We start from the raw sequence: 27,444 nt of genomic DNA, 5'->3' as shown, positions 1-27,444 counted from the left end.
GGTACAGGAACAATAACACGTCGATCCGTGTACAGCCGTGGAAGAGAGGGATAGATTCATTCTTTCCATAATCTTGAATCCAGCGCACACTCCCTGGCCATCTCCAACTGAGGAAAACGGTTAAGCGCGATGGTGCCGAGAGAGCCCACTGACCGTGGCTTACCTGCTCGTCCGTCCTACACACGAGCACATGACGGTCGTCACCAGACTGCCCGATATTGACGACGACCCCCTCAATCCCATCCACCTTCTCATTCGCCGCGGGATCGATAGCGAAGCCGATGCACGCCGCCTTCGCCACGACCGCCTCGCGCAGTTCGACACTATGCTCCCCAATACCCCCCGAAAACACCAGCGCGTCGACCCTGCCGCCCAGCTTGAGGTAGTACCCCCCAAGGTACCCCACGATGCGGTCCAAAAGCAGGTCGAACGCCATCCGCCACTTGTTCTCCCCGTCGTGCTCGTGCTCGTGCATGCGGCGCACGATCTCCCCAAAGTCCGTCGTGCCGGTGAGCGCGGCCCAGCCGGAGCGCTTGTTGAGGATCTCCTCCGCCTCGGTGACCTGCACGTTGACCGCGAGCGCGCGGTCGTGCGACATCCGCCCCGCGCGGTTCGTGTAGTGGAAGATGAGCGCGGGGTCGATCGCGCCCGAGCGCGTCGCCCCGGGAAGGCCAGAGACGGGCGTGAGGCCCATGGTGGTGTCGACGGAGCGCCCGCCTGCGACGGCGCACATGGACGCGCCGGAGCCGAGGTGCATCACGATGAGGTTCATGGTGGAGGGGTCCTGTGCAGCGGGGAGCGGAGGAGGTTAGCGTGGGCGCGCAAGGGGGACCGCGCGCGAGGGGCGCACCTTGTTGAAGTGTTCGCTGACGGCCTGGACGATGGAGGCGTCTGGGGGCGGAAGCTCATTAGCGATTGATAAAGGTAACGCGGGCGCGATGAAGGACGCACAGCTGAGGCCGTGGAAGCCGTACTTGCGGAGGCCGCGCTTCTCGGCGATGTCCTGGTTGATCATGTACATTGAGACGTGGGCGGGGATGGTGGCATGGAAGGAGGTGTCGAAGTACGCGATGGAGTTCGCGGCGGGGAGGGCGGCGAGGCAGGCCTTCATGACGGAGAGCGCGCCGCCGTTGTGTCTGTCGCGCACGCGATCATCTGTGCGGGCGCGATGACGTCATCACAGAGGGGGCACTCACAGAGGCGCGAGGTCGGAGAGGCGTTCGATGTGGTGGTAGCTCTCGTCGGTGATCACGACGGGCTTGAAGCAGTCGCCGCCGTGCACGACCCGGTGGCAGATGTGCACGATTTGGTCGCGGTCGGTGCTCGCCTCGCGCTTGAGGTAGTCGAGGAAGTGTGCGAACGCAGAGGCGTGGTCCTTGATGTCTCGCGCCGGTTCTTTCTTGGCCTCGCGGCCCTCTCCATAGGACGCGGGGGAGAACGAGAAGAGCGCGGGCGGCGCAGAGATGTTGGTGATAGTGGAGGTGAGGAGGAGCTCGACGGCATCGAGGGGAGAACCGGACGGAGCGGGGCGTCGCCGGAAGAGGGAGATTTTGAGTGACGACGAGCCTGCATTCGCGGCGAGGATGAGTCCCAAACGCGAGGCTGGAGTTTCAGCCATGGGTGTTCGGGGGAATAGAAGGAGGAAGAGCGCGTTCTTGAGCGAAAGGTCGAGAGTTCAGACTTTGCTCGGACGATAGAGGTGGATGGAATGGAGTGGTGGCTGACGTTTTGTGTGGAGTGGGATCCGCGCCGAATTATCGACTTCGTCAGGGCGGCGAGAGTACTCGAGAAAGTGCGCGCCAAGGATGGTGCCCGACCGGACGGCTCTCCTATGTCGCGCGGGAGGCCAAGGCGGCGACGAATCCTCGCCGTGCCTCAGGCCGGTCTGGAGCGAGTTCACTATATTTCGGCATAGCCATCGTCCCCATGCTTGAGCCCATTGTCTGCGCCCGCCACGCAGCACGCAGATGTTCAGCCTAAGCGACCTTTAGCCAGGAACAGTGGACCTGCTCCCGAGCGTGAATCTTCTCTGCACTTGGGGATCTGGGGTTCACGACTCACATGCGTGCTGACGTGTTGGACGGCTCAATCAGCTCGTAGATTTGCCGGGAGGCTAGCAGCATGCACATAGCAATTGTGCTCTTCATTCTACCAGATAAATAATTTGGAGCTATGCTCCATATTGGCCCGACTAGTTGTGCAAGATGGGATTGGCCTGCCTACCGTTCGCTGATGAGGAGTGAACTTGCAGAAGACGAGTGATTAGAGCAGAGCACATGAGATCCGAACGAGAGGGCAGGATATGGTGCATTGGTGAGAGCCCCAGAGTCTGGCCAAGTCCGAGGCGCTGATTGGCCGTCCGACGCGTGAGAATGTGGCTAGACGCGTCGTCTGGATCGCGCCTGGCGCTTGATCGGCTGCCTCCTCTGCTGCGTCTGCTTGGCCACAGTTTCTCCTCCGTTCTCTGCCCCTTGCGTCATGTTTCTCGCAAATCCCATATATATGCGGGGCCCTGCCGTCGACTTCCCTTCACCATCCCAAGCCAGTCCTCCATCCAGATGCCTGCACAGCTGCTCTTCCAACCCAACCCCCCTCCGGACCCCTCTCAGCTTCCGGATTCAATCAATGAATACAGCATCAAGCTTGAACTCAATGGCGTCATTTCCCCCAAAGAGCTTTCTGCTATCAAGCAATTCCGTCGCGCTGCCGACTACATTGCTGCCGGTTAGTTCCTCTGTTGAACCCATCTACTTTTTTGATCTCACGCGTCCTTCCCAGCTATGATCTTCCTCATGGGCAACGCCCTTGTTGAGCGTGACATCACCCCCGACGACATTAAACCTCGTCTTCTCGGTCATTGGGGGACCTGCCCCGGCCTTTCCCTCGTTTACGCGCACGTCAACCGTCTTGTGGCCAAGACTGGCGTTGACGCTCTTTACGTCGTCGGTCCGGGACACGGCGCCCCAGGCATCCTCTCCTGTCTCTGGCTCGAGAACTCCCTTGGCAACTTCTACCCCAAGTACTCTCGCGACAAGGAGGGTCTCAATGCTCTCGTCAAGGCGTTCAGTTCCCCGGGAGGCTTCCCGAGGTCAGCTGTCCTCTTTCCCACACTGGGGTAGATGCTAACTCACATACAGTCACGTCAACGCCGAGACTCCGGGCTGTATCCACGAAGGTGGCGAGCTCGGATACGCTCTTGGTGTCTCGTTCGGCGCCGTCATGGACAAGCCCAACCTCGTCTGTGTCTGTGTAGTTGGTGATGGTGAAGCGGAGACCGGCCCCACCGCAACGTGAGTGCTTCTTCATCCAGCTATATGCAGTCTCTTTTTCTCATTGGCTGTGCTTCCGTCAGAGCGTGGCATGGGTACAAGTACATCGACCCCGCCGAGTCGGGTGCGGTCTTGCCCATCGTGCACGTAAATGGCTTCAAGATCTCCGAGCGAACCATCTACGGTACCATGGACGACAAGGAGATGACTTCTCTATTCACCGGCTACGGCTACCAGGTTCGCATTGTTAAGGATCTTGAGCACATCGACGAGGACCTCGCGGCGAGCATGGAGTGGGCCCTTTCGGAGATCAAGAACATTCAAACCGCGGCCCGGAGCGGTAACCCCATCGTCAAGCCTCGCTGGCCTGTGCTAATTCTGCGTACGCCTAAGGTCCGTATCATCGGCTGGTTGCGGTCTTTTTGATACTTATCCTGTGGGCCACAGGGTTGGTCTGGCCCAAAGGAGCTTCGCGGCGAGTGGATTGAAGGGTCGTTCAAGGCTCACCAAGTCCCTCTGCCAGAAGCTAAGACCAACGCGAACGAGCTCGAGATGCTTCAGGATTGGTTGCTGTCGTACGGGCCCAGGGAGCTTTTCGGCTCTGACGGCATTCCGAACGAGGCGATCCTTTCCATCATTCCCAAGGAGGAGAGCAAACGTCTTGGCATGCGCGAGGAGGCCTACAAGTCCTACACGCCCCTCAACGTCCCCAACTGGAAGACCTTCGCCGTTGAGAAGGACAGCACTCAGAGCTGCATGAAGATCACCGGCGAGCTCCTTGACGCCGTCGCACAGACGTGAACATCTATACCCATATCTGATGGTTCATAACTGACCACAAATTTCAGGAACCCGAGCGCCTTCCGTATATTCTCTCCTGACGAGCTTGTTTCGAATAAGCTCGACGCGGTCCTGCGCCACAGTGGCCGCAACTTCCAATGGGATATCGCATCGCGCGCCAAAGGGGGTCGTGTCATCGAGATCCTGTCCGAGCACACCTGCCAGGGCATGCTTCAGGGTTATACCGTGACGGGCCGCACCGGTCTCTTCCCGAGTTACGAGGCATTCCTCGGTATCGTTCACACGATGATGGTGCAGTACATGAAGTTCGTCAAAACCGCCCAAGAGGTCCCCTGGCGCCAGCCCATGGGCTCACTCAACTACGTCGAGACTAGCACTTGGACACGACAGTGAGTGCCATTTGGTGCGTTCTGCGATGTCGCATACTCAGCCATCCCCAGGGAACACAATGGTTTCTCTCATCAGAACCCATCGTTCATCGGCGCCGTGCTCAACCTGAAGCCCGCAGCTGCCCGCGTCTACCTCCCACCTGACGCGAACTGCTTCCTCTCGACGATGGCGCACTGTCTCCGTGCGAAGACTATGTTAACCTCATGGTTGGCAGCAAGCAACCTACCCCCGTGTGGTTGAGCCCTGAAGAAGCTGACCTGGTACGTAATCCTTTGCATGACGCCTAGCGCTTTCTCACATTGTCTTCGCAGCACTGCATCGCAGGCGCGTCCACCTGGAAGTTCGCGTCCACCGATGAGGGCATGTCGCCTGATGTGGTCCTTGTGGGCATCGGTGTGGAGATGACTTTCGAGGTTATCGCCGCGGCTGCACTCCTTCGGAAGGAGATCCCCGCGCTCCGCGTTCGGGTTGTGAACGTCACGGACCTGATGATTCTCGGGCCTTTTGGCACGCACCCTCACGCACTGAGCCACGAAGGCTTCGAATCGCTTTTCACGAAGAACAAGCCAGTCATCTTCAACTACCACGGCTATCCCTCCGAGCTCAAGGTGCGCTTCATCCCCCCCTCCTCCTTGTACTCCAGGCTGACGCTGACCCGGCGCAGGGACTGCTCTTCGGCCGACCGAACACCCACCGGATGTTGATCCAGGGCTACATCGAGGAGGGCACGACGACGTCGCCTTTCATGATGATGGTCCTTAACAAGACGAGCCGGTACGACCTCGCGACAGAGGCGATCCGCAGCGCGGCACTCCTCAACCCGCGCGTGGAGATCGATGCGCACAAGACGATCAGCCATATTCTCCACCTCGCGCAGAAGGACAAGGACTACATCATGGCGCACGGCGCGGACCGGGAGGGCACCTTCGACGTGCCGAAGTTCGAGTGAGGCGGCTGCCTGGGTCGACGCGCTCGAGGCCCGAAGTAGGTGAATAACTGTTTATGCATTCTTCCTCGTCTCCGCCTCCTATTGTTACACCGCTACGTTCGCATACCACCCACGGGCTTCTTAGTGTTCACAAGCCTATCAAGCCAAAGTCACGGCGCTCACGATTTGTGGCGCTGTTTGTTGTTGTTACAATAGCATGCACCTTGTAGTTTGCACTTCTCGCTCATGCATTTGTATTTCCCGCACACTGTACAATACAACTGATCTTGCATTCCCCCATTTCTACACCGTTGATAGCCAGATGATGCATTCGCCCTCTCGCAAACCAAGGTGATGCAGATGGGCGGTGCACCGATGCTGTACATGAGATTCCCCTTCTTTTGTCCTTTCCTGTCAGTTGCCTCTTTCGATGGATCAGGCACTCAGGAACTTCACCCCACGCGGCGACATGTGAGTTCTCTTTGGTCCTCTTTTATCCACGTGAGCACCCATACTACGCGTTCTAGGATCAAGCGGTGCAATGCCCAAGGCTGTCCTCGTCTCACACGAGGACTCGAAGGTCCTTACTTAGAATCAAGTAGCTGTATTCCAGAGACAGTCTACCACAACAACATTCCCTCCTGCACAGGCCCAGCGGCACTCGACAAACTGAGCGACTCATCGTGACGGGGCTGGGCACTCGCTGTGGTCGGACACGGCACCGCGCCGTCGTTGCAGTCGGACACCGCGCTCAGTCCGTGTACCCGCGCCGCTCCAAAGTGGTGGGGTCCAGATGCTGCTGCCATGCGACCAACAAAGGGACGCTCCCAGTCACACCGACGCAGTGGCCGACCCGATGCTCTCTTCGACTCATGCGGTGAGACTGCTCGCGCCGCCACGCTCGCCGTGCTGTGGTACACTCGGAAGCGGAATGCGGACCACATTCGGCTGTGGCAGCAGCGACCCGAACGCACCGGCCGCCCACCTCGCCACACCCGCCACTCGGCACCCGGTCTTTCTGTATAAAGCGGCCGCTCGGAGCGTGGTGGCAGTCTACATTCCTCTCCCCTCAACCACACGGACCGCTCCACTTCTTCTGTTCTGCAGCACCTCACTCGTACCATGGCCGAGCACAACGCAGTCCCCAACGACCTGTCTCTCGGCACCCACGTCCCCCTTTCGGTGGCCACATCGTTCGCCAACCTCTCGCTCTCTCCTCTTCCTGGCGTTCTCCAAGATCCGTTGGTTGCCGAGGTCCTCGCCACTCTCCCCGAGTCGACAGACGACGACGCCACCGACGTCGTCTTCGACGAGCCCCCGGCCTCAGATCCAGCTGTGCCCATCGAGACCAAGGCGATCGTCTTCAAGCCACCCACTGAAGTCAAGGCCGTCGGCCCCCGCATCTTCCTCGCCGGCTCCATCGAGATGGGCAAGGCCCACAACTGGCAGCTCGACCTCACCAAAGCCCTCGCCCCCCTCGAGGTCACGATCCTGAACCCGCGCCGGGACAACTGGAACAACACGTGGGAGCAGCGCGCGCGCCACCCCGAGTTCCACGCGCAGGTCAAGTGGGAGATGGACGAGCTGGACGCCGCGGACGTGATCGCGATGTACTTCGACCCGGCCACGATCGCGCCGATCTCGCTGCTGGAGCTCGGGATGTACGCGGCGACGGGGAAGATGGTGGTGTGCTGCCCCGAGAAGTACCATCGTCTGGGGAACGTGGAGATGGTGTGCGAGAAGTACAAGGTGCCGCTGTACACGGACTGGGCGGTGTGGCAGGCGGAGGTCGTGCGCAGGATGGAGAATGCGGTGGAGAAGCGGAAGGGTGTTTTGTCCCGAGTGCGTATGTTGCTGGGCTCTCGGCGGGCTTAGTTTTTTCGCCTTGGTTGGAGATACGGACATCTTTTATTGTAGCCTTACAAGTTACGATGTCCCCCTGTGCTACATAGTATACCCGTACCATACCCCGGCTCCGTACACAGTTGCTCCCCGATACTCAATTCCTGTCTCCGAAAGCCATCTCGTCACATACAATGCTATCCATAACGCCCCAGTCTACTTTCGAGCCCATGTTAAGCTGTCATACGCGCAACAACAAACTCGAACTGATTCACGTAACGAGGGAACAGCTGCGCTGTGTACTCCGCCAGTCCCTCCTAGCCGAACTCCAGTTGCTCAGCGTCGTAGCTAACCAGCCCCACCGTCACCATATCCATTGGCAGTGCCTGCTAATTCTCCCGATGCCGCAGCAGTAAGGCCAGCGCCTCCCGATTCACGCCAGGCACATACCACATCGACGGCTAGCTCAGCGAACGCAGATGCGGACACACGAGCGGCGTAGGGGCGTCCGCGTCCGCCGTTGGACGCATGGGCGTGCCATGCAGCACCGGCACCGGCGAGTCCTTCCCACAGTCAGCGTCCGCAGGCTGGGGAACACGTCCAGGAGGGTCCAAACGGGAGAGGAGACGGGCACAGTTCCGCGGAAGACGTGGGTGAAGAACTCGGAGGCCTGTATTGCAGACGGGGCGTGCCATGGTCGAGGTCGAGGTCGAGGTCGAGGTGCGTGCGTGCTCCGCGGCTCATCGTCAGCGACACCATCCCCAGCACGAAGGAATTCAAAGTCTTTCCTCCTGGTGGACCTCAGCGGCCAGATCTCCATGCTCCAGCCCTTTGAAGACGGCTTCATAGCACTCCATGTTTACAAGATCCTGAGTCTCAGCCTCGGATATAAGTTCTCCGAATGGGCCACCAGGGTATCGCCAAGTTCTGGCCAGCTCGACGAAGAGCAAGATCGAGATAGGCCAGCGACCAATCGGAGATGTTGTGCGGCTGACTCCGACTCCTGGGTGCGCGCTCATGGAGACGCTCGCTCGGGATCTTGGTATTTAGAGGGAGATGTCCAGGGTGGCAGTGAGATGAAGCCTCGAATCTCGAGTAGACGAGAGATCGCAGGCTGCGTGGGTGCTCTGACGATATGCTGTTTTTGACGATTGAATGGACATAGAGCATACAGGACAGTGGTGATCGTCGTAAAGAAGTAACGCATGCCAGTCATACTTCCTCATACATGCTCGTCTGCGGCCCTCCAGACGTAGACGATGCTCCCCGAAGCACCATCTTAGTTCATCTGGCGGATGAGCTTGTTGATGTTCGCCTCCCGGTTGCCGAAGTCGCCGCCCTGGATGAAGTGCTGGAACTTCCGTGTCCTCCAGCCACCGGTGGGGTTCGAGAGCTTGAACGGCCAGAGGAAGTTCGACGCCTATGTATATTGTAAGGTGGCGACTCCACAGATATGACATGTAACACGTACCTGCTTGAAGTTGGGGCCCGTAGTGAAGATCTCGTGTACGAGATCCTCAACGGAGAGTATGTCGTACTTGCCGAGAGTCTCCTCAATGACAGCGTTGTTCGCGAGGGGGATACGCTGCTTGTCGACCTTGCCGTAGCCGCGCTTGTAGATCAGCTCACGGACAGTCTTGAGGTTGGGCTCGCTGAAACGAGGTCAAGATGATATCCTCACGAGGAAACGGGCGGCTCACCCGTAGGTGACGTAGGGCTCAACAAGACGGAGCATCTGCTCGGTAGCCCTGGTGACCTTAACGAAGACACCATTGTTGATCTGGAGCAACCGGAGAAGCTGAAGGATTTTGCGGGGCTTGGGCGCGATGTTGTTGATACTACCGACGAGGTATGACCCACTGCGCGAATACGCAACAAAAATAATGACTCACCCGCGGATACGAACAACGAAGTAAACCTTGGCCTGCGCAGGAACGTAGAAGTCACCCGACGCACGTGCTGCCCGCTTGAGGCGAATCTCCTCCTTCTCCTTCGTGAGATACTCCTTCACGTAGGACTCAGCGCGCTTGAAGATGACCTTGCGCTTAGCCTTGGCAGCCTGAAAAAGCGTCAGTAATTGATCAATTTGCGACCACAACGAGCCCGTGCCATATCTACGATTCCCCAACAGCGTTCAACTTCAGGCAACCAGAGCCATACAGGAGGACCGGAGAGATATGGCAGGGAAACCAGACCACAAGATATGGAGATAGCAAACGCACCTTGCGAGCCGCAACTGCAGCAGTCAAGCGCTCCTCCCGGGCCTTTTCGTTTTGTTTGCGCTTCTTGAGGAGAGTCTCCGGGACCTCGATGTCCTGCACTGATATTAGACGCTAGTAACATCCCCTACAAGCATCTGGGACTGACCGAGACGGTCGGGACGCTGACGATAGATACGCATGAGTTAATGTGCACCATTTTTTCCAAGCGATTTGCACTCACGTAGTTGAGGGGGCCATTGGGAGGGAGTCTTGAGGATGGACGGGCTTTGGCGTCTGGGCGTTACACAGACGCGTGCTGGGACCGTTTCGGTGGCTTGCTTCAGCTGTACAGTTCCTCAAGAACCTGTTCCCACGGCATATCTTGGCCTCTCCTTGCCGCTCGAACCTCTCCCGAGTGAAGGACGTGCTGCTCGCCCTATAAAGCTGTCTCTTCCTCTTGCTGCACAATAATGCGGGGCTTGTGTGTTTATTGTTCCACTTGCCAAAGTATAGGTCCTGAAAAATCTTCGATATGCTGGAACTGCGTACCATAATTGCTCAGGAGGCTTTGTGAAGTTGCCGTGCCCTGCTGATTTATGACATATACATGACTCTCAGATAGGAGCCCCGAGCCCCGAAGGCCCGACAAGGGAATGGGCCGTGTGGCGACAATCAAGAGAATTATACTTCAGATTCAACTTCGGGGCAGCGTCAGAAAATACAATCACTGTACAGTCCTACGCTTCAACAGCCAAATGAAGTGCTTGGCACCGCACAACGCAGCCTTGGCTGCCCATGCGCCGCCAGACCCGCTCAAAACAGTGGTCGGGATCTTGACGGTCCTCAACTACATATAATGCGAGGCGCCTACTAGTAGACCATACATGGACACGCGTCTATCTACTCAACTCCAACGTCACCGGCATCTTCGAGTCTTCCTTCTTGATCACCGCTTCCAACCACTTTCCTGCTCAACGTCTCTCTTAGCCTCGCCATGAACTCGCAACCTGCTCTGCTTCCCAAGCCCGACAGCGGCACCGTTGCCGCCTCATCGCCCTCACCGCCCATCGTTGAACTCGCCCGCTTTCTCGCTCACCTCTTTACCGTTTCCTACCGCTTCTTCTCCCAGACCACCCTCACGCTCGTCCTCTCCATCTTTGCACCTTTGACCCTCATCTACAGCCCCATTTCCTACCTTCTCGCGCCCGTCTTCGTCTTCCTCCGCGTGCTACTCGATCTCTTCATCTTCACACCCTACGCCATCGCCGCCTCTATCGCCCGGAACGTTTACCCCATCTACGTCTTCGTCGGCACCGCGCTTCTCTGTGCGATATGTGTCGGGCTCGTGGCCCGCGCGATTTCTTCCAGCATCCAGCACGTCCTCTTCGCGCCTCCAGGTCAGCGCAAGCGCGTGGCGGACCTCCCTGAAGAACAGCCCGTGTCCCCAAACGAGGCCAAGTCGGAGAAGAGTTCGTTGAAGACCTCCGCGCCGAAGCCGCGCGTGAAGAAGCGCGTGTCTATCAAGAAAGAGCGGGATGGATACTAGGATGCTTGCCGGATGTCTTGGCCACGGAACTGTGTGTGCTCCGCTGGGTGCGTCGATTTCACATGGACGTTGCCCACAATCACTCAACAGTGTGCGATATGCAGTAACGCACGCACAAAGTTGACTGCGTTCCTTCTGGATCCACTCGTCGTGGCAACCCTCGGCGTTGGTTAGTCCCGATCTCGAATCAACACTGCTCGTGCCAAACTCTCGATACGTGCCTCTTGACTTTCCCAAGTCGTGCCGAATTACCCATGAGAACGAGGATGCTTGGATATTGCCGTCTGACTCCAGTGCCAAAGAAAATGTCGCTCAAAGACCAGAGCTGAAGTGGCGAAGTGGCGGTCTGGATATCGGTCTGTCCCCCAAGGCCGTCGGCGGAGTCAATGAGGATTGTCCTCAATCTGCACTCGATCGTGACAGCTAAGCTGTTACCACTAGGGACCCTCATCTTAGCCGCACTGTTTTCAGCCCTGACATGGCCCTTGCTCCCTGCACTGAGCTACGAATCCATGTCTCCCCCCTCGCTGGATCCACTGCCCCATCGTCCACTCAAGTCTCTTGATGGGCCAAGTCACCTTCTTCACCACTTTCCCACTCTCCTGTGCTCGTGCACGCTTTCCGAGCCCCGATCCTCGAGCTGGGTGCTCCAGTCCAGGAACGTTCGACTGGCCATCTCGCACTCGACCAAGACCAGAAGAATCGATCCATCGATGACGTCGCGAGCGCCATAGAACCCTGTGCATATCCCCAAGACCGCCACCACGGCGAGCGCGAGTGGTGTTTAGAAGAGGAGAACGAAGTCTCCGTCTAGCGGACCTTTTATCCGGATTCTTCTTCCAGTGGCCACTGTGACCGCCGGGGGCGCCATCGCCGCCGAGTCATGGTGCAAGACCGACAAGGTGTACATTGTGGACGATGACGGGATTGACGGGGTTGGTGTGGCGACACAGAGCGCCGTAGGCTTGGGGAAGGGAAGGTGTGCGGACGGGAGGATAGTGCGGTTGGCCTGCGTGGGTCTCGGTCACCTAGAATCTGTGTTGTTGTCACCATCGGTCCCGTTCGTGGGTCAATGCGTCAGAGTTTTTGCTTTCTCCGCTCATGCTCGGGACATCAGTCGTGCAGCTGGCACACGGCAGTGACTCGGATATTTGGATATGCCTGTGAAGCTCATTGGCCACCCCGAGTCTGTCAGGTTGCCACAGTACTTGCGATTGCGATGTCAACTCACCCTCCACTGCACTTTACAGCCTCTTGAAAGCACTGCTCCGAGGCGTTGTACCGTACTTGGTTTGCTCGCTTGTTGCGATAGAACATCGTTGTAGATATAGCTATTTGTAGGATGAGTACGCGTAGTAGGGCTTGTTTCCTGGTGCAGTTGGAAACACAGCCCTCGCAAGAATGTTGCAGAGCTTTTGGGTGGTCGAAGCAAAACATCTCAGAGTCGTACGCCAGGGCGCTGCAGATTCCAGAAAACAGGTCACTGCCCGCAGACCCTATCCGGAAATACCGCATGGGCGAGGCTGTGCACAGTGAGCGGCAGGCGCAAGCATCCGACGAGGCCGCGTCACACCCGAACGCGCAGAGTACCACGATAGCTATCTGCACTGGGCTGTAGCACCAGCCCTGGCGAGTCGACTCAACTAGTGCGGATCTCGAAGCCACCATTCGACCTCCGGCACTGGCTAGAACCTCTCTTCATCGGGAGGCACCGGCCCTGGGACCGCCTGGTTATTAAAGCCTCGGAGCGTGTCGTCATGCCCTCCACCTCACCTGCCCTTGCCCACAGGCGGAAGACCCCACCCATTGTCCTGCAACCTTTCCACTACACCACAACCACCACCGCCGCTCAACCCCCAGTGACATGTCTCTCAGCAATGTCCTCCCCCCTTCGGCGACCACATCGTTCGCCAACCTCCCGCTCTCTTCTCTCGCTGGCGTCCCCGGTTTCCAAACTCCGTTGATGGCCGAGGTCGCCGCCACTCTCCCCGAGTCGACAGACGACGACGCCACCGACGTCGTCTTCGACGAGCCCCCTGCCTCACATCCAGAGCCCATCGAGACCAAGGCGATCGTCTTCAAGCCACCCACCGAAGTCAAGGCCGTCGGCCCCCGCATCTTCCTCGCCGGCTCCATCGAGATGGGCAAGGCCCACAACTGGCAGCTCGACCTCACCAAAGCCCTCGCCCCGCTCGAGGTCACGATCCTCAACCCGCGCCGGGACAACTGGAACAACACGTGGGAGCAGCGCGCGCGCCACCCCGAGTTCCACGCGCAGGTCAAGTGGGAGATGGACGAGCTGGACGCCGCGGACGTGATCGCGATGTACTTCGACCCGGCCACGATCGCGCCGATCTCGCTGCTGGAGCTCGGGATGTACGCGGCGACGGGGAAGATGGTGGTGTGCTGCCCCGAGAAGTACCATCGTCTGGGGAACGTGGAGATGGTGTGCGAGAAGTACAAGGTGCCGCTGTACACGGACTGGGCGGTGTGGCAGGCGGAGGTCGTGCGCAGGATGGAGAATGCGGTGGAGAAGCGGAAGGGTATCTGGTACCAGATGGGCAAGTGGCTTGCAAGTTGGTGAGAGCCTCTTCCCTCGGCTTCGACGCGCGACACGGACATATTCTCCTGGATACCCTCTGCTTTCGTTATACCACCCGCGGCCTTTGCGTTCTAGCTGCCTACCCTATTGTATTCGTACGTTCTAGTTGCTCCTGATCCCGTCGGTCACCCCCGTTCCCATTGTTGTGTTTTATGTACGGGATACAGTACTTGTACGATTTGCCGGGTGGCCGCGGATATGTATGTTCTGTATAAGTGCTCCAGATTATGATAAACAAGGATCGACCATCGGTACTCTTCTGCCTTTGTATGGGTATCCAACGTCAGCTGCGCGATCAAGACACGAGCCTGGAGGCAATCCGACGTACTTCGTGGTAGCATCATCCATGTGATACTATGTAATAGCCCTTTCGCGGGAGTGCAACGTGTGACAGCAACATCGGCATCCTGCCTGAGCATTTGCGGGCCTTAGAGAGCCGTCTTTGAGTCTCTATGTATGGGGCGTAATGTCTGAACATCCGTCATTAGCGCTCGCGCAGTTGGCCCGCGTTGGACTACCTGGGCTAGTTTCCCTTCGTGGCCTTTCGAAATATCCAAGCATACGTGTACTGTGCAATACCGTACAACCGGGCTCGTCTGCACTGATGTATCCTACAATTGGCCGTGTTTATGTTGGAAGCACGGTCTCCTCGTCCTCGTCTTCCGCTTTGCGCAATAACAACTCCTGTTCTTCTTCCTTCACGCCCTTCTGCTCACGAAGCCAATCTTTCAGTACACATTCGTCGCGCATGCCTGGTCCTTTGCAGCCTTTGCATCGCTTTCCGTGAGTGAACATCAGCTGATGGAGCCCGTACTTTAGGTCGTCTGGGATAGTGAGGTCCAAATGGGCCTGTGCAGTAACACGGTCCGACTTCGGAGGAACCCACTGCAGCAGTCGAGACAAGCGGAAGACGTGCGTGTCGACGGGGAACGACGCGCGACCGAGGCAGAAAAGGAGCACGCACGATGCCGTCTTGGGGCCGACGCCGTCGTACGAGACGAGCTCCTCCATCGCCGCATCGTCCGTGAACCCGACGTCCGCGGTCTCCCCGTCCGCCTCTTCCTTCACGCCCCTCCTCCTTCCCGCCCTGCCCTCCCGCTTCATCGGGCTCACAAGGTGCTGCAGCGAGTACACCCCGTGCCGCGCGTGGACCTCGCGCAGCAGGTTCTGGACGACGCCCGCCTTCTTGTTCGCGAGCCCGCCGGAGCGGATCGCGGCGACGACGGCCTTGCGCGGGGCCGCGGCGATGGCGGCGAAGTCGTTGCGCCCGAACGCGGCGTCGAGCCCGTCCTTGGCAGCGGCAGCGTTGCGCGAGGACGTGTTCTGGCTGAGGACGGTGCCGACGAGGCTCTCGAGCACGTCCGGGACGTTGCCGCAGGTGAACGCGGCGTTGCTGCGGGCCGAGGGCGCGCGGCGGCGCGCGGCGACGTCTGGGTGGGCGCGCGAGAGGATGGCGAGCACGTCCGCGGCCTCGAGGGGGGTGGGGCGGTGGAAGTCGGGGAAGGGGGACTCGAGGGTGTGGGCGGCGAGAAGCTTGAGCTTCTTCGCGCGCTGGGGAGAAGGGGTCGTCGAGGCGGGCGCGCGACGGTCAGCGGGAGGAGATGGGGTGCGCGGACGTTTGGTCTTCGACCGCGGCATGTTGCGTGCGCGGTGAGCGGTCGGTGGACGGGTATGTAGCTGCAGGGCACTTGGGGGAAGAGCGGAGCAAGTCCTCTTCGGCGACCACATAGCGCATGGGTGATTATCACATGTGCTTCTTTTCCCCATGATCGCATACATCATCGGCGGCGCCTCCCGCAAGCCCCCCGCGTCGGTCACCGCCAAATACCTCCCCTTCCGTTCGCGTGCTCACCTGTTCTCCCTCTACTTTCTCCTTCACACCGCCCATCATGTCTGACATCAAGGTCGACGGTTTCAAGGTGAGTAGCTCATCCACAAGAACCTCGACAAGGCCACCTCTTCACTACCCGACCAGGCTTCTGAGGTCCTCGCTGCGCTGGCAGAGGTGTTCGCCAACTACAGCGACCAGGAGAAGAAGTCCCAGATCAAGAAGGTGAGCAGTTCGTCTTCCATTCCGCGTCCACGCGCTCACCTGTTCCTCCAGACGAACGGCATCTTTGAGATGCGCGTGAAGAACGCCGAGGGCAAGGAGGGCGTCTGGACTATCGACCTCAAGGAGACTGGCACTGTCTACAAGGGCGAGGCCAAGAAGAAGGCGAACGTCACCATCATCCTTTCGGACGAGACCTTCACCCAGCTTGCGGAGGGCAAGCTCGACGGCCAAAAAGCGTTTATGACCGGCAAGCTCAAGACGAAGGGCAACATGATGTTCGCTACCAAGCTCGACGGCGTCTTGAAGGTACGTGCACTCGTGTTGAAATATTGCAGTGCCGCTTATATGTTGTTCAGGCGGCGAAGGCGAAGGCGAAGCTGTAGGCACACTGCTTGGAATTTATGGCCAGCTCGCAATCTATTTTATAGTATAACATTGTATTTGGGGATCCCCGCCATATCATCGTACAGTTCACCGGAAGCTACGCCACCATCGGTTTACAACGTCTTCTCCAAAGCGATGAGCTCCTCGAGTTTGGTGATCGCCGCAGCGTCCACAGCTTCCAAGTTCTGCGGCGTCAAGGGTCCCCTCACATCGGTGCTACCGTATCCGAAGTGCTTCGACACCACCGCCTTGATCCCTGCAATGCTGCCCAGCTTCTGCAACTCCCAGTCGGCATGCGCCAGCAGACCCTGCAGCTTCTGCGCCTCCGCCATCTTGCCCTCCTTGAAGAGCTTGTATAGATGAAGGTGGGCCTTCGGCGCAACGTTAGGCAGCGCACCAATTATGCCTGCACTGCCGACGACCAAACCCTGTAGGAAGACGGAGGACGACCCCGGGAAGGTCGCAAACTTCTCAGGAGAGAGGGAGGACGTGAGGCGGTTCAGCTTCCCGACATCAGCGCAGGAGAGCTTCGTGCCGACGATGTTGGGGTGCACGGCGAGCGCGGCGATTATGTCCGAGTCGAGATTGAGGCCGGCGGTCACGACGGGGAAGTTGTAGATCATGGTCGGGATGGGGGACGCGTCTGCGACCTGGTGTGCGCGGGATTGCGATTAGGATTGGTGTGGGGATGCACGCCGCGAGAGAAGGGGAAAAGAGAGACTGACATCGCGGTGGAACTTCAGGATCCTGTCCTTGTTCATCTGGTTTGGCCACACGCCCGGAGTGAGCACGAGCGCATGGCTCGCGCCGGCTTCCTTCGCATCTACGCAGAGCTTCCTCGTCTCCCGCGTCGACTGTCCGCCCGTCCCGGCGATGATGAGGACGTTTTGGAAACCGTTCTCGTCGAGGGTCGCGCGCGTGAGGCTGATCGTGGCCTTGCGCTCTTCGTGCGAAAGGTGTTGGGCCTCGCCATTGCTGCCCTGCACTAGGATGCCTGTCACGCCCCCCTGGAATAGCGTCAGCTTCACCCGAGTTTAGGAATGAGGTACGGGTGGGCTCTGACCTGGGCAAGTCGGAGGGTGTGCGCCTTGATCGCTACAACATCGAGCTCCTCGGCCTCGTCAAAGAAGAGCACCGCAGGGACGTAAACACCGGGCGGAGGAGGGGAGCTCATTTCGGCGTAGAGCGAGATGGCTCACGGGAGAGAGAAGATATCGGAGCGATGATCCCCAATCGCGATATGAAGGCGTGGTAGAACCTAGTACCTGGAGGGGAGTTTCGGGAGGCCGTGCTGCCCGTGGGTGCTCACATGAGGGCTCGACGTTCGGTTGACGATCGAAATGCCATGAACCAGTAGTGCACTAGTATATTTGGGAAGCACTTGGGCGAAGATGGCCGGGCCATAGACAGTGCGGGCGTGTAGTAGAAAGTCGAGATAGATTCTGGCAAGAGTCAAGAGGTTGCTAGTGTAGGTGAACTCTCTCTCTAACTCTAGGGATCAGATTCCCACGGGTGCGCGACTCATAATAGGCGCCTAATCTTTTGAACGCGCGTGGCAGGGCGCTCCGATCCGGGCGTCCGCACGGAGATCATTCGACATCAGCGCTAGCGACAGCACGCAAGCTGATCGATGAGAACTCTGAACGGGTGCCGTCAATCCCTAGGCAGCCCATATTCTATGGCTAATCCTATGTCCTCTCAAGATCCTGCGCTCTTTCAACGAGTTCATTCGTCTTCTTTCCGATGTTTGACACATGGTTCCTTTCTCTCTACATATATTCGGTATCATGAGAGATTTGCTGCAGCCTATATAGGAGCGACAAGCGCCTGTTTTCAGGACCCCGTACACCCGCATGGGGCTTGAGTGGGTTGAGACGTTGATGAACACGCTCGTCACGAACGCCCCGGACTTAGAGTCAGAAACGTTTGATCTCGCCACATCACCCCTAGTAGCTGCAACAACTGTGAGTATTGGTGTACCTTGGTGTAACACGTGAAATGATATGTTTTCTTAGCCAGTGTCCGCAAACCCCCCACTTTGTGGGTTCACGTTCACACTGCTTTACAAGCCGGCAGCGAAGCTCAAGCCAATGTTGACAACGACCGGAACGGACGCGCGGGAAGCAGAACTCCAAGAAGAGGTCACGAAATGGATAGTTCGTGGCTGTCGCCCATCGGACGTTCTTGCCCGATGAAACTGAGTCTGTCATGATAGCGTTTGCTCAAGCTCAGCATGTCAGATGAACATGTGCAACACCGCGGTCACGCAATGTATGCACAGTGAGTCACCCCTTGAGTATCTATCAGTTCACCCAATATGCCACTCAGGCCCCAGCCTCACTCTGCAGGAAACTGCGTGGATGCACGCGACAGCGCATGTGTCCGGCGGCGGTTAGTACTATTGTGTTACTCACGGTACAGCTATCTGTCAGGCTGTCTAGTATTGGCAGCGTTATCAGGATCAGCGCTCAGCTTCAGCTCTTGTGGGCGAGTCTCCGTCGGAAACGAGGTGGCATCGCGGGTTCTCGAAGGCCAACATACGGGGGAGAGAGATGGAGCGTGCTGAACGCATGCTCGTGATGGTGGGTATAGATTCTGACCGAGGGCACTGTTTACCCCTCGACGATGTGTGTGACACCATCACGAACGGATCCACGTCTGAGAGCACTTGGCTGAACGCTCTGATTTGTGAAGCGCGGACACTGATACTTTAGTGTCTGCGCTTCATCTAGCCTCAGCTGCAACACCCTCGGTGTCTCTTCCCCTTCTTCCAGGCAAATGCCACTCCACGCTCTTTTCCTCATTCCTCTCTTTGTAGGCGCGTTCGTTCTAGCTTGCCGGAAGGTCTGGCAGGCGTTCGTGAGCGCGCAGCACAGCCAGCTTCATCAGCTCCCCGGCCCTCCTTCTCCTTCCTTCTTCCTCGGCTGGGCAAGGCAAATCTGGACCGCCGACCCGACCGGCCTGCACGAGGAATGGGTCCGCACGTTCGGACGGACCCTCGCGTACCGCGTCCTCGCCGACGACGTCCTCTTCACGATGGACACCAAGGCCCTCGCCCACGTCTTCTCGCGCGTCGAGACCTGGCAGAAGCCTGAGCGAGCGCGCATGGTGATCCAAGAGATGATGGGGAAAGGTGCGTCATGTTCGAAATCTTCATGAGTTGAGCGCGGCGCTGAACGAGGGACTGTCGTGCTTTTCACAGGATTGATACTGTGCGAAGGTATGCGATCATCTTGCAGTCGGACAGAGACCCAGAGCTTGACGCAAGTGGTACAGGGGAGCAGCACCGACGCCATGTGGGTCATATTTTCTTCTTCCGGGCTCGTTGTACCTGCGCGCTCACATGCGGTCTTGGTGGGCGTAGAAGAGGGTAGTGGTGAGTTTGAACCACTCCGAACTTCCGCCACGCGCACTCACTCCGGCCGCAGAACCCTGCGTTCGGTCCCTTGCAGATTCGCGGATACGCAGATGTCTTCTTGAGCAAGGCTTCGCAGGTGCGGTTGTGATTAAGATAACAAGTTCCGTTGTTTCACATCTCCTGACCACAACCCTGTGACACCGCAGCTCCGCGACATACTGTCATCGGAAGTGATCAAGAATCAGGGCTCGGCCACGCTCGACTTCTACGCCTGGGTGCACAGATTGTCTCTGGACGTGATCGGAGAGACTGGTATGTGCCTTGTTCTCTCTTGTTTTGTGAAGCCCCGCGCTGACTATCTCCCTCGGGATCACCCCTCGGAATCACGACATTCTCGCTCTCGCTCTTTCTAGCATTTGGTTTCAAGCTAGGGACACTTGATGCCAACACGCCGCCTAACGACCTTGTGGACGCGTTCCGCTTAGTATCCCGATCGGTGACGCGCATGTCTTGGTGGCCCATGCTCCGCTTCTTCTTCCCGGTACTCCGACTCTTGGTGAGTTGGCCGACGCGGCGAAGTCCTAGTCGTGAAATGAGAAATCTGACGGACTTCCTTTCAGCCCGAGCAGCAATCGCAACGCTTCATGCACGCCCGCGCCCGTATGACTGATTTCGTCACAAGCCTCATTCACGAGAAGAGACGAGAGCTGGAAGGGCTCGCTCCCGCGGAGAAGGCCTCGAGAAGGATGGGTCGTGACTTTCTCACTCAAGTAGTGGAAGCGAATATGGGCAACGTCCTTCCAGAAGGTCAGCGATTGACGGACCAGGAAATCATTGATGGTAAATTTTTAGGCGGATATCCGCTCGCAAGTGCATGCTGACCCTCTATGCTCTTCAGAGTGTATCACGTAAATGCTTTTATATGAAGCCTTGGAGGTTTGGGCTGACTTCGCGCTAGATTTCTTGTTGCTGGTCATGAAACCACCGCCATCACCATCGCCTGGCTATTTTACGAGCTTGCTCGTCATCCACTCGTCCAAGAAAAGTTACGCCATGAAGCATTTTCGATCCTTGAAGACCATCCTTCTGTCGACCAGCTCAACTCCCTGCACTACCTAGAAAACGTGATGAGAGAAATCGTACGCTTATACCCTGCGATTCCATCGTCTCTTCGCGTTTCCAAGGCGGACGACATTATTCCTCTCCGCGAGCCCGTCAAGATCAACGGCTATAGTCATGACCGGATTTCGTGTGTTCATTCAGCCCGTGGATTGTGGATATTTGTGCTGACGACGGATGCGAGTAGTGTATCAAAGGGCACGGCTATAGTGCTTCCATTACTCGGTTTGAACCGGGATCCGACTCTCTGGGGAGAGGATGCTTTAGAGTTCCGGTGTGTTGTTTGCTTCTGCGGCGTCTTGATTTTGCTAAGATGTCCCAACCACTTTAGCCCAGAGCGTTGGAACCACCTTCCTGACGCCGTGTCCAGTATCCCAGGCTTATGGGCTCACAATCTCTCGTTCTTCAACGGACCGCATGCTTGCCTCGGGTACCGCTTCGCACTCGCGGAGTACGTGCCCTCTGATTTATCACTCCCGTCTCTGGTCCCGCTGACTGTCTTTTGTGACCCTTCAGAATGAAGGTTACAGTATTTACCCTCTTGCGCGCGTTCGATTTTGGCATGGTACCAGGCCCGGACGACATCGCAAGAAGCCCTACACTTCTTTCACGTCCAATGCGCCTCAATGAGCTGGAGAGTGGCCCACAGATGCCACTAGTGGTGCGACCCTACCATCGGGACTGACTTTGTATTTAGTAACCCGCATTACATAACATAGACAGGAGATCATAAGTTAACGCAGCCGCCCTTTCGAGTGCCCTTTTCAAGGATCGAGGCCAGAGAACAGTACCGCATAAAGCTTACCCTTTCAAGCCTGTGAACAGGCTGTCCCCGGTAGACAATACGCGACAAGGCGTGCGGCGAGCGTTAATGTGAGATCGAAAGGGAAAAGGTCCAACACCTTTTAGGGGCGAAACCATGGCATGACGTCAACGATTCGCCGAAAGCATCTACTTTTTGAACGCGAAATAGCACTGGAACCCAAGTAACGATGTGCAGCTTCAAGTGCGAGGAAAGCAGAAACAAAGTCGAAAGTTCTCGATTATATGGATACATACTATCTCTCAATCATTCATCTAGCCAAGGCTAGAAGCATGGGTAACTGTCAACTAGTAGTCCGGATCATAAGCCACGTTGGCCCCTGTTGGCCCTCCGCTTACAATATTCAAAGTCCGATATACCACTTTTCGATCGGCACTAGAGGTCGGCATGGAGGTCCGGCGCGCGCACACTCGCCACCCTACTCCTCCCTCTTCCTTCGTTACGCCTTCGGGCACCTCTCTACCACCGGTGCTGTTGAGCGGCGGCCCCAGACGAACGCAAGACTCCTCACCACCACCACCCACCTCTTTCCCCGCCTCCTCGCAGGCCACCGCCGCACGACCGTCATGTTCTCCGTCTTCCGCCGCCGCGTCTCCTCCGCCCTCGCTCCCCGCAAGGTCTCAACGTACGGCCCCTCCGCCACCGCCGGCCGTGTACCCGCGGCGTCGCGCCCGGTCCACCGACAGTTCGCGACGCTGCTCACGAGCACGGGCTCGGGAAATGCGCTCCGGGCGCGCTCGCGGGCAGTCGGGGCCCCGGGGATGCGCCGTGTGCACGTCCGCGCGCTGAGCTACTCGTCGATACCGCGCTTCATGCTCCGCGCGTTCCGCGTGCCCGCCGCGACCGTGACGGTCGGTGCTGGCGGGTTCACGTACGCGAATTACAAGTTTGAGGGTGAGTGCAGACGCTTTCTATCTTCTGCTTGTGGGGTGCGTAGACATTGCATGCGGAGAGCGAGAGGCTGATGTACATACGAGAGAGGGTTTCGCTATGCGTGCCCTGCGTGAAGCAAGTAGGCTGCAGTGCATGCGATGGATGGGCGTGGCCGTGATTGCGGAGCGGTGAGCAGGAGCTGACGGGCCCATCCACAGAGTTCAAGAAGAAATCCAATGAAGTTTTCTCCACGGTTCAAGACACTATCACCGATGCTTTCGACACCGCGTCCGGCGCGATGAGGACAGTGTCTGACAAGCTTTCAGAAGTGAAGCTGCCGTCTCTTGATACTCCTCAGTTCTTCAAGGACATGTTCTCGTCCGACGGCAAGGAACACCATGATGGAGACTCGGAGGGGGGTAGCAATAAGAAGCGACCGCCGAGCCAGGACGACGCGACAGCTCTAGCGGCCATCATGGCGGCGACCTCACTCTCGGCTTCGGATTCCAACGCAGGCGATTCCGGTGGAGATTCGCAGCAGAATGGCTTAATGCACCTTACCCGGAAGCTCATCGAAATCCGGACGATGCTCATTAGCATCGACCAGAGTGATGCGCTAAAGCTACCGAGCATCGTCGTCATTGGGAGCCAGAGCTCAGGAAAGAGTTCTGTTCTGGAGGCAATAGTTGGCCATGAGTTCTTGCCCAAGTAAGCACTCATGCGTATATCTTGTTCTGCGTCTGGCTCAACTGGCATATGCAGAGGGAACAATATGGTCACCCGGCGACCAATCGAGCTCACGCTCGTGCACACTCCGGCGACGAGTGGCAATGCACAAGAATACGGCGAATTCCCCGCTCTCGGTCTCGGGAAGATTACTGACTTTTCGGTCATTCAACGCACCCTCACCGACCTCAACCTCGCCGTCCCCGCCTCAGAATGTGTCTCGAACGAGCCCATCGACCTCCGCATTTACAGCCCTAACGTCCCCGACCTCACCCTCATCGACCTCCCCGGTTACATCCAGATTACCTCCATGGACCAACCCGAAACTCTGAAGGACAAGATTGCCGGCTTGTGCGAGAAATACATCCGCGAGCCTAACATCGTTCTGGCCGTCTGCGCTGCAGATGTCGATCTCGCCAACTCTCCCGCTCTTCGCGCAAGCCGGATGGTTGATCCCCTAGGCCTCCGAACTATAGGTGTCATCACGAAGATGGACCTGGTACCCGCCGAACAGGGAGCCACCATCCTCAGTGGCAACCGGTATCCTCTCCACCTCGGATACATTGGTGTCGTATGCAAGTCCGGCAAGAGGGGCAGCAGCAAAGATACACTGACTACAGTAGCAAGGCGCGCGGAGAACGAGTACTTTGGCAGTCACCGCGACATTTTCGGCTCAACGTCGAAGCTCATGGTCGGCACCGATACCCTCCGCCGTCGGCTGATGGAAGTCCTAGAGTCGTCCATGGCCTCATCGCTCCACGGGATCACGAACGCCGTCCAGCTCGAGCTGGAGGAAGCGCAGTACCAGTTCAAAGTGCAGTACAACGACCGGCGGATCTCGGCTGAGTCGTACGTCGCCGAAACGATGGACCTTCTCAAGGGCCGCTTCAAGGAGTGCACCTCGCAGTTCCGCAAGCCGCAGGTGCGCGCGAAGCTCAAGGCCATGCTCGAGGAGCGTGTCATGGACGTCCTCGAGCAGCTCTACTGGACCGACAAACGCGCCCCCGAGCTCACCCAGCTCGGTGCGGACTCGCGTGTCACCCCAGAGACGATCGAGCCGTACTGGCGCTACAAGCTCGACGCGGCCTCATCGCTGCTCACCAAGTCGGGCGTCGGGCGCGACTCGACGCTGCTCGTCGCGGACGGCCTTCGCGCGTTGATCGACTCGATCGCGCAGGGCGAGCCGTTCACGTTCCACCCCCGGGCGGCGGAGCGACTCGTGGAGTTCTCACACGCGATTCTCCGCGAGCGCGTGGGCGTGACGTCGGACCAGGTGGAGAACTGCATCAAGCCGTACAAGTTCGAGATCGAAGTCGAGCCGCGAGAGTGGGAGCAGGGCCGGGCGTCGGCGGTCACGCTGTTCGAGGGCGAGATGCGCCAGGCAGAAGAGAAGCTGCGCGAGATCCGGACGCGCGTCGGCGGGAGCAGGCGGTTGAACAACCTGATGACCTACGTACGCGACGTGGAAGAGAAGGAGAAGGAGCGTAAGCGGCTGCGGCTGCAGGGCGGTGAAGAGGGCGAGGCTGTGGCTAACGACATCCCGGACGACTACAGGTACCCCCCTGCGCAAGTTCTCGACGGTGAGTTTGGGTACGATCTCGATCTTGATCACTTGGACTAAACCCGGTGTGCAGCCCGGCATGCGATGCTGTATAACGATCGGATCGGGATCCTCAAACTCCGGTTGGCTGCATTGAAGTCGAAGAGATGCAAAGCAGGACAGGAAAACGACGTGCTCTGCCCTGAGGCGTTCCTGAACGTCGTGGCTGACAAGCTTGCGTACACCTCGGCAATGTTCATCAACATCGAGCTGCTCGACCACTTCTTCTACCAGGTACGCAGTTCAGCAGCGACTCCTCTGCGTGTCTCCCACTCATTGGTCGCTGCGCAGTTCCCTCGCGAAATCGACTCGCGACTGCTTTACGATCTCGACCGGAAAGAGATGGTGGAGTTTGCGCGCGAGAACCCAGTCATAAGGCGGCACCTTGACCTTCAGGAGCGCAAGGACAAGCTGGAGGAGGTGAGTTTGACCCCAGCGTGTTTCTCATCTCCTTATGACACTGACATGACATGACGGTGCAGGTTATGAAGCAGCTCAACAGCTTGGCTACGCTTCGGCCGGACGTGCAGCCCCAGCCCAGAAGACAACGCGGGCTGTTCGGTGGGGTCTTCTAAACCAGATGGCCGACGTCGTTGATTCAGGGCGGATTCTAGGCATTACTGTATACTCTTACACAAGTTTGATCCCCTCTAATATGAGCTTACCCTCCGCTTTACACTTATGCAATCGCGCGGCCCGCACCACGTTGGGAAGACAAATTACAGCCGTTGTGATGGTTGAGGATTTTATCGGCGCTTTTCGACGATGCCCGTCTCGAGACTGAGCCAGAAGCCAGAAATATTGGCACTGTTGGTAATTATCTGGGATCGAAGCATATGAGCGGACGCAATGTGAGGGTGAAACTTTGGTGAAATTTGCCTCGGGGGCTGCTCAGGCTCAATGTTCAACCCTCTTGCACTGTCTGCCTCACCACACGCTCGGGAATTCTCTCTCTCAACCCAGCCCACAACAGCCTAGACGTGTTCCTAACAGCGCGTGCGCAATCACGAGAACCCGGGTGAAGTGCATCAGGATCTCAAGAACGAGTCCGAATACAGCGCCCAGCTATATCATGTCGCCACCCGCCCGCGTCCAGGGGAAACGCCTGTCTCCTCGGCGTCCCGGCACCCTCACCCTCGCCCTCATCTTCGCCGTCATGTCTGTCGCGCTCACGGCTGTCGTCGCCCGGGCTCGCGGACTGCCTCTTGCCGGTGAGTACACCGACCGTCGGGCCTGCGTCCCGCTCACCGCTTCTCATCCCTCTCTCGCGCCACATTGCCGGTACGACAGACCTCATCCGCATACTCTCGGCTCAGTCGTTCAAATTCGCGCCCAAATTCCTCAAATACTGCTTCTTCCTTCTCTTCCTGTTCCAATTTCGGTCGTGGCCATTGGCATGGCACTGTGCGTACGCCTCACTGTTAACTGCGTCACGCATCCTGACATATTGCACGATCATCCAGTCTTCGTGTGGCGACCTGTGTTCAAGCTGCGCGGCCATTATCGCTTGACGCGCCTGTTGTACACCTTTTCTTCTGCCAAGGTCCGCCAGCAGAAGATGGACGAGTGGATTGAGAGCCTGTCTCATGTTGGGGTGAACCCTTTCGATTTATTGGTTGACTTCAAGACGTGGGCTGGTGAGTGGCTTCTCTCACCCCGCCCTCCATACTACGGATGAAACGGACCGTTGCGAAGGCCCTGATGATTGCGACTACAACCTGCACCTCAGCAACTCCTCTTACCCCAAGGTACGCGCATCAATGCCCCGCGTCCTCGTTCTATCATGCATATTCAACCTCCTTCGTTCAGAGGCTTGATGCAACCCGGATGAAGCTTGGGCTCCAGCTCTGTCCTACCCTCTTCCGCGTGGGTGGCTGGATGGGGCTTGGAGGTGAGTCTTCTCGCGTGCACCTCGCCAATATCCGTTCAGCGCCATAACACCCGCCCAAAGCGACCCACTTCACGTTCCTCCGCGAGATCCCCATGTTCTCGAAGTACGAGATGCGCACTAGCGTCATGAGCTGGGACAACAAATGGGTGCGTCCGCCTCCTTCTCCCCGCTCCCTTTTCGGCTCGTGCTCACCGTATATATGCGCCTGCCAGATGTACATCGTCACTCGCTTCGTGACCAAGCGCAAGAAGGGCGGCAAGCACTCGTCCGCGAAACTCCCCTCAAACGCCCGCGCCATCGACACCGCGCCCTCCGCGTCCGTGCACACCGCGAACGGGCTCACGACCGGGTCCTCGACGCCCCTCGCCGCGCCCATGAGCGCGCAGGCCGCCGCGGCGCAGCTGCTCGAGCGCCCCGAGCCCGACGGCGCGCTCATCAACTGCCTCGCGGTCTCCGAGGTCGTGTGCAAGGTCGGGCGGATCACCGTCCCGCCCGCGCTCGTGCTCGCCATCGACGGCTTCTGCCGCGGGCCCGCCGCCACGTCCGCCGCCGCCACCGCGCCGTACTCGCACGCGAACCCGCCGCCGCACTGGGCGCACGTGCAGAGGCTCATCGGCAGCGGGGCCGGGCTCGACGACAAGCGCGGGCTGAGGGCGCTGCGGGACTTTATGGCGGCCGGGTGGCGTGAGGTGCCGGAGGGCGAGCGGTGGTGGGAGGACGCGATGGCGGGCGAGGTCGAGGAGCGGCGCGTGCGCGGGCTGGGGTGCATGCAGGCGGTGAGGAACGGGATGGAGGAGGCGCGCACTATTTTGTGAGCTTGGACGGGGCGAGGGGCGACCACTAACCTGCTAGTATGTATGCGTCCACACTCTGGCGTAGACTCTTCCGCGTACACCACGCGTGGATACAGGTGAATGCGGTATACCACTTTATTCGTATATGCTACTCTCGACTATAGACCATAGAATGCGCGTATATGGCTCGGAAGGATATGGCACATGCCAGCTCGAAAGTATACAGAGAGTGAGGGGACTCTTC

The 27,444-nt window shown here is 58.3% G+C and overlaps 11 protein-coding genes across 11 annotated transcripts; 7 read left to right on the top strand and 4 right to left on the bottom strand.

The window, feature by feature from the left end:
- Window positions 1-56: 56 nt before the first annotated feature.
- Window positions 57-1,618, bottom strand: BXZ73DRAFT_38231 (acetate and butyrate kinase; the record flags this gene model as incomplete). Its single annotated transcript, XM_048018148.1, has 5 exons — window positions 57-107; window positions 164-784; window positions 851-891; window positions 952-1,136; window positions 1,197-1,618. 5 exons carry the CDS (start codon window positions 1,616-1,618, stop codon window positions 57-59), a joined length of 1,320 nt encoding a protein of 439 aa, XP_047883224.1.
- A 940-nt stretch (window positions 1,619-2,558) lies between these two features.
- On the top strand, window positions 2,559-5,409 carry BXZ73DRAFT_86759 (phosphoketolase; the record flags this gene model as incomplete). The annotated part of the gene is made up of 10 exons (XM_048024301.1): window positions 2,559-2,724; window positions 2,779-3,088; window positions 3,138-3,290; window positions 3,353-3,662; window positions 3,717-4,066; window positions 4,118-4,459; window positions 4,511-4,654; window positions 4,675-4,720; window positions 4,772-5,068; window positions 5,125-5,409. The coding sequence occupies 10 exons, from the start codon at window positions 2,559-2,561 to the stop codon at window positions 5,407-5,409; spliced, it is 2,403 nt and encodes an 800-aa protein (XP_047883223.1).
- A 1,380-nt stretch (window positions 5,410-6,789) lies between these two features.
- On the top strand, window positions 6,790-7,146 carry BXZ73DRAFT_22324 (uncharacterized protein; the record flags this gene model as incomplete). Its single annotated transcript, XM_048017643.1, has 1 exon — window positions 6,790-7,146. A coding segment is annotated over one exon (357 nt), but the record flags the coding sequence as incomplete, so codon positions are not given.
- Window positions 7,147-8,509: 1,363 nt separating this feature from the next.
- Window positions 8,510-9,689, bottom strand: BXZ73DRAFT_96223 (60S ribosomal protein L7; the record flags this gene model as incomplete). Its single annotated transcript, XM_048027013.1, has 7 exons — window positions 8,510-8,650; window positions 8,702-8,882; window positions 8,931-9,068; window positions 9,123-9,289; window positions 9,453-9,545; window positions 9,598-9,613; window positions 9,673-9,689. 7 exons carry the CDS (start codon window positions 9,687-9,689, stop codon window positions 8,510-8,512), a joined length of 753 nt encoding a protein of 250 aa, XP_047883221.1.
- Window positions 9,690-10,425: 736 nt separating this feature from the next.
- BXZ73DRAFT_38500 (uncharacterized protein) lies at window positions 10,426-10,977 on the top strand (the record flags this gene model as incomplete). The annotated part of the gene is made up of 2 exons (XM_048018207.1): window positions 10,426-10,828; window positions 10,862-10,977. 2 exons carry the CDS (start codon window positions 10,426-10,428, stop codon window positions 10,975-10,977), a joined length of 519 nt encoding a protein of 172 aa, XP_047883220.1.
- A 2,116-nt stretch (window positions 10,978-13,093) lies between these two features.
- BXZ73DRAFT_20241 (uncharacterized protein) lies at window positions 13,094-13,450 on the top strand (the record flags this gene model as incomplete). The annotated part of the gene is made up of 1 exon (XM_048017596.1): window positions 13,094-13,450. A coding segment is annotated over one exon (357 nt), but the record flags the coding sequence as incomplete, so codon positions are not given.
- A 756-nt stretch (window positions 13,451-14,206) lies between these two features.
- Window positions 14,207-15,217, bottom strand: BXZ73DRAFT_38969 (DNA glycosylase; the record flags this gene model as incomplete). The annotated part of the gene is made up of 2 exons (XM_048018287.1): window positions 14,207-14,623; window positions 14,693-15,217. The coding sequence occupies 2 exons, from the start codon at window positions 15,215-15,217 to the stop codon at window positions 14,207-14,209; spliced, it is 942 nt and encodes a 313-aa protein (XP_047883218.1).
- A 251-nt stretch (window positions 15,218-15,468) lies between these two features.
- BXZ73DRAFT_96219 (sterol-binding-like protein) lies at window positions 15,469-16,015 on the top strand (the record flags this gene model as incomplete). Its single annotated transcript, XM_048027012.1, has 4 exons — window positions 15,469-15,498; window positions 15,555-15,632; window positions 15,684-15,938; window positions 15,989-16,015. The coding sequence occupies 4 exons, from the start codon at window positions 15,469-15,471 to the stop codon at window positions 16,013-16,015; spliced, it is 390 nt and encodes a 129-aa protein (XP_047883217.1).
- A 114-nt stretch (window positions 16,016-16,129) lies between these two features.
- Window positions 16,130-17,190, bottom strand: BXZ73DRAFT_86754 (dihydrodipicolinate synthetase; the record flags this gene model as incomplete). The annotated part of the gene is made up of 3 exons (XM_048024300.1): window positions 16,130-16,666; window positions 16,742-17,023; window positions 17,080-17,190. The coding sequence occupies 3 exons, from the start codon at window positions 17,188-17,190 to the stop codon at window positions 16,130-16,132; spliced, it is 930 nt and encodes a 309-aa protein (XP_047883216.1).
- A 4,692-nt stretch (window positions 17,191-21,882) lies between these two features.
- On the top strand, window positions 21,883-25,090 carry BXZ73DRAFT_37935 (P-loop containing nucleoside triphosphate hydrolase protein; the record flags this gene model as incomplete). The annotated part of the gene is made up of 6 exons (XM_048018099.1): window positions 21,883-22,210; window positions 22,408-22,897; window positions 22,952-24,495; window positions 24,550-24,749; window positions 24,807-24,935; window positions 24,998-25,090. The coding sequence occupies 6 exons, from the start codon at window positions 21,883-21,885 to the stop codon at window positions 25,088-25,090; spliced, it is 2,784 nt and encodes a 927-aa protein (XP_047883215.1).
- Window positions 25,091-25,671: 581 nt separating this feature from the next.
- Window positions 25,672-27,320, top strand: BXZ73DRAFT_86752 (uncharacterized protein; the record flags this gene model as incomplete). The annotated part of the gene is made up of 8 exons (XM_048024299.1): window positions 25,672-25,726; window positions 25,806-25,919; window positions 25,979-26,152; window positions 26,211-26,263; window positions 26,325-26,406; window positions 26,467-26,552; window positions 26,619-27,217; window positions 27,317-27,320. 8 exons carry the CDS (start codon window positions 25,672-25,674, stop codon window positions 27,318-27,320), a joined length of 1,167 nt encoding a protein of 388 aa, XP_047883214.1.
- Between the last annotated feature and the right edge of the window lie 124 nt (window positions 27,321-27,444).

The sequence above is a fragment of the Epithele typhae genome (assembly GCF_022376455.1).
Source record: "Epithele typhae strain CBS 203.58 chromosome Unknown BXZ73scaffold_2, whole genome shotgun sequence".
In the NCBI taxonomy this organism is placed as follows: Eukaryota; Fungi; Basidiomycota; class Agaricomycetes; order Polyporales; family Epitheliaceae; genus Epithele; species Epithele typhae.
Note: the sequence above shows the minus strand (reverse complement) of the source record. Positions and strands in the feature narration are given on the sequence as shown.